This window comes from Benincasa hispida, chromosome 2 (assembly GCF_009727055.1).
Source record: "Benincasa hispida cultivar B227 chromosome 2, ASM972705v1, whole genome shotgun sequence".
In the NCBI taxonomy this organism is placed as follows: Eukaryota; Viridiplantae; Streptophyta; class Magnoliopsida; order Cucurbitales; family Cucurbitaceae; genus Benincasa; species Benincasa hispida.
This window is the reverse complement of record NC_052350.1, coordinates 22,573,774-22,577,098: the sequence shown is the minus strand read 5'-3', so window position 1 is coordinate 22,577,098 and position 3,325 is coordinate 22,573,774. Positions and strand designations below refer to the sequence as shown.

The following is a 3,325-nucleotide window of genomic DNA, read 5'->3' as shown; positions in this document are numbered from 1 at the left end:
TTGTAGTAAAATAATAGGCAAATTGATTCCTGTAAAATACACTTGAATATCCCTTTCAGGATATAACTTTCAAGAGTTTACAAACGGATACTTTGTTCCTTAAATAAGAGTTGAAGTTCCAACAAGGGAATCTAAGAATTTAAGCCTTGACAGAGATGGTGGGCATAACCCATTAGAGCTGTACAAAAGAAAAATAACATAACTATTATCATAAGACAACCAAGCATCATAGTATGTTTGTTGTTGTCGTTGCCATTATTGTCATCACGACAATATCAAACGGAGAATTTCTCCCGAGTGCTTAAAGGATTTCTCAGTTTCCTCCAGGCAATGGTTCTTCTCCTCCCTACTCCAGCTCTGGTATACAAACGTGGCAACCAACATCGTGATGAGTACAGTTTTATCCAAAAAAAAATGGTTCAGTATAACAGAAATACAAAAAAAGACACTCTTGGAATTCAATGAAAAAGAATCAATGAAACGGAAGAGGAGAAAATTGACACCTATAGGAAGAAAGGGAGTGACTTACTTCGGCGACTTTGTTCAGCTTCTCCCTTACATTCTGCAACATTTCGGAAAGGTCACCATCCCATTTATAAAATTCTAACTCCTTGTTGTCGAGTATCTTTTCTGCTACCTGAAGTAGATGAATGTAAAAGTGGGACGACAAAGTCAATCGATAGTTGCAAGGGAAGAACTAACACAGCATGAAGACAGGGCAACGGTTACGTCTAAGTAGATTATACGATAGTTATCTACATGACAAGATGAAATTCCAACTAATATAACATTTTGACACAAGTTCATTGCAACTTTAGAACAAGTAACAAAAGCCAGTCGATTGATGCTCAAACAAAATACCTTCAAGTCTTTTATGATAGATTATCTGTTACTTATTTATGTACGTGGCCACCATGACTAAAATTTCATACCCTTTGTCTTTTACAATCAAGTTATGGCGGTCAACTCAAAACCAATTACATAACAGAAAGAATGAAAACGAACATATGGTGATTTCACATACATATAAATACAAAGCTCAGAAAGAGTTTTTAAAGAAAATGTTTGTTTACCTTTCGCCCAATCATCCGACCACCAGCAGTGTGGGCAAAGTATATATTATAGAAATGGCAAATAAATGCTTGAGGATCCTTTTCTGATAGCTCTTCAAGATAACGAGCATAGGTGACTCCAGGAGAAGAAGGTTCTGGAATGACATAGCCTTGCTCTTTGAACCACTCCAAATCTTTTGCCAATGGTTCAGACCTTTCCAATCCTGTGTTACTGAACTCTGCATCTATTACCACATACAAAAGACATAATCAATTTCGTAAAATTAGCTTTCCTATGATAGTTATGTGTGAACTAGAAGAAGAACGATGCACAAATCTTAATCTTCATAAAGATACTGAACCCAATTTAAACAAGCCTTCAAATCAAGCAAATCTAACTATAACAATATAACAATAAATTATAATTCTCTGCCCACCTATATCATGGAAAAAAGAGTATGTCTTATTACCTAGATCTTCTGACAGTACAACCTTTAACATAATTTGAGTAGCAGCCAGTATGCATGACAGAGGATTTTCTACATATAAAGGAAATGCGAGAGAGAGCGGATGCGACAATGTCACTTACTTTATCCAAACTTGGAACGACTCTCAATGTCAGTAATCAAAAACCAGTTACGGTCTTGGTGTTCAAAGGATTACAAACTGAAGAGAAGATTAATTGGTGCAGATCCATATATGCAAAGGACTAGTAGGAAAGAACATTCAGACAACTATGCAGTGATAAACTCATAATTAATTCGGTTAATCGCAATTGTAAGTCATAGAGCTTTCTATTGTCCCCCGTAATCTTTCAACTAAACCATCATTAACACCCCCAACCCTCTTGCTCAACGCTAGCATAATCAATGCAAGACGTGATTTTTCATGGAAGAGAAGGCCGGTTAGGGGAATCAGGAGTCCACAAAGCTATTGGAAGTTTTTTTCATCTTCGAAGAAAAACAAATTAACTTCAAAATAGTGCACATCTTTTTCTTTTCTTTTCTCTTTTTTCAATGAGACAACAGTGCACCAATTCAAAAAAAGAAAAAAACTCATATAGCAAAATCAAATACACTGTAACCCCCAGAAGTCCAAACTAAAATTTCATAATAAGATATTCAAACACGTTATCAGAAAACAGTAACAGCACATGAACACGCTGAATAAACAAAAGCATAAGCATACGAACTAAAAACTGGAACAACATTTACAACAGCCAGAGTGAATCCAATAAATCAGGAAGAAAAAAATTCAAAAAATCAGGAAATCAGCAAAACAACTTACAGGAAGGAAACACAGCCTTGGCAATGATTCTATCCAGTGTATCATAAACAAGTTTGCTATCCACAAGAAACTTCAAATACCCTTCAACAGTCGGTTCCCATTTAGAAACAGGCCCTTCTTGGGGCTCTTTAGTAACTTTCTCACCCTCTTTAGCTTGATCCCTAGTGTGCAATTTCATAGCCACAAACCTCATCTCCTCAACAAACCCTTTTGATTCACCAGGGTATCGCTTCTTCGGCTTCTCAGCCGTAGTAGCTGAAACGAACGGCACATTCTTCATTCGACCAGTTGAAATCCCAACAGGGTTCTTCTGAAATCGAAGGGAAATAGAAACCCTTTTGTTGGATAAGAAACAGGAATCCAAATTGGGGTTCGAAAAAGAATTAGGAATTATGAAAAGGGTTTTGTTGAAAAGAGATTGAGAAGGGGAAATTGAGTTAAGGGAAGCCATAATCGAAGAAATCGAGTAGTAGGTTAGTTGATTGAAGGGTGTAAGAAAGGGTTGAAAGAAAGAAGAAAAGAGAAGGAATTGGAAAAGAGAGATTTGTGGAGGCTGGCTTGAATCAAGGGTTCACGTAATCTTGAAGAAAAAGCTATGAATATGATTATTTATAAGGGGAAACTGAAGAAAAATTAATGGTGCCAAATAATTTGAAGAAGACAGGGGAGCGAAGAAGGAAGGTTAAGGAATGGGGGATTCAGTCACTGACTTTCGTGTCCATCATTGCTCTCTTGATAACTTCAACGTGTGTTTATTAAACTGCATTTTTTTCCTCAACTAAAATAAGTTTTGGAGACAAAATAAAATTGGAAAAAAATTATTTCTTCTTTTTTTTAATATTAATTTTGTTCTGAACTTGAAGCGCCCAAGAGAACACGAATACCACTCAAATATAATATTAAAATAAATATAATATAATATAATACTAAAATAAATTAAACATAATATAATAATTAACAAAATAAAATAAATTAGTAAAATATAA

General features: G+C 35.2%; 1 protein-coding gene across 1 annotated transcript; it reads right to left on the bottom strand.

The window, feature by feature from the left end:
* Positions 1–3,097, bottom strand: LOC120072210 (heme oxygenase 1, chloroplastic-like). Its single transcript, XM_039024622.1, has 4 exons — positions 2,340–3,097; positions 1,074–1,297; positions 530–637; positions 1–357 (listed from the first exon to the last, which is right to left on the bottom strand). The coding sequence occupies exons 1-4, from the start codon at positions 2,788–2,790 to the stop codon at positions 265–267; spliced, it is 876 nt and encodes a 291-aa protein (XP_038880550.1). The 5' UTR covers positions 2,791–3,097; the 3' UTR covers positions 1–264.
* Between the last annotated feature and the right edge of the window lie 228 nt (positions 3,098–3,325).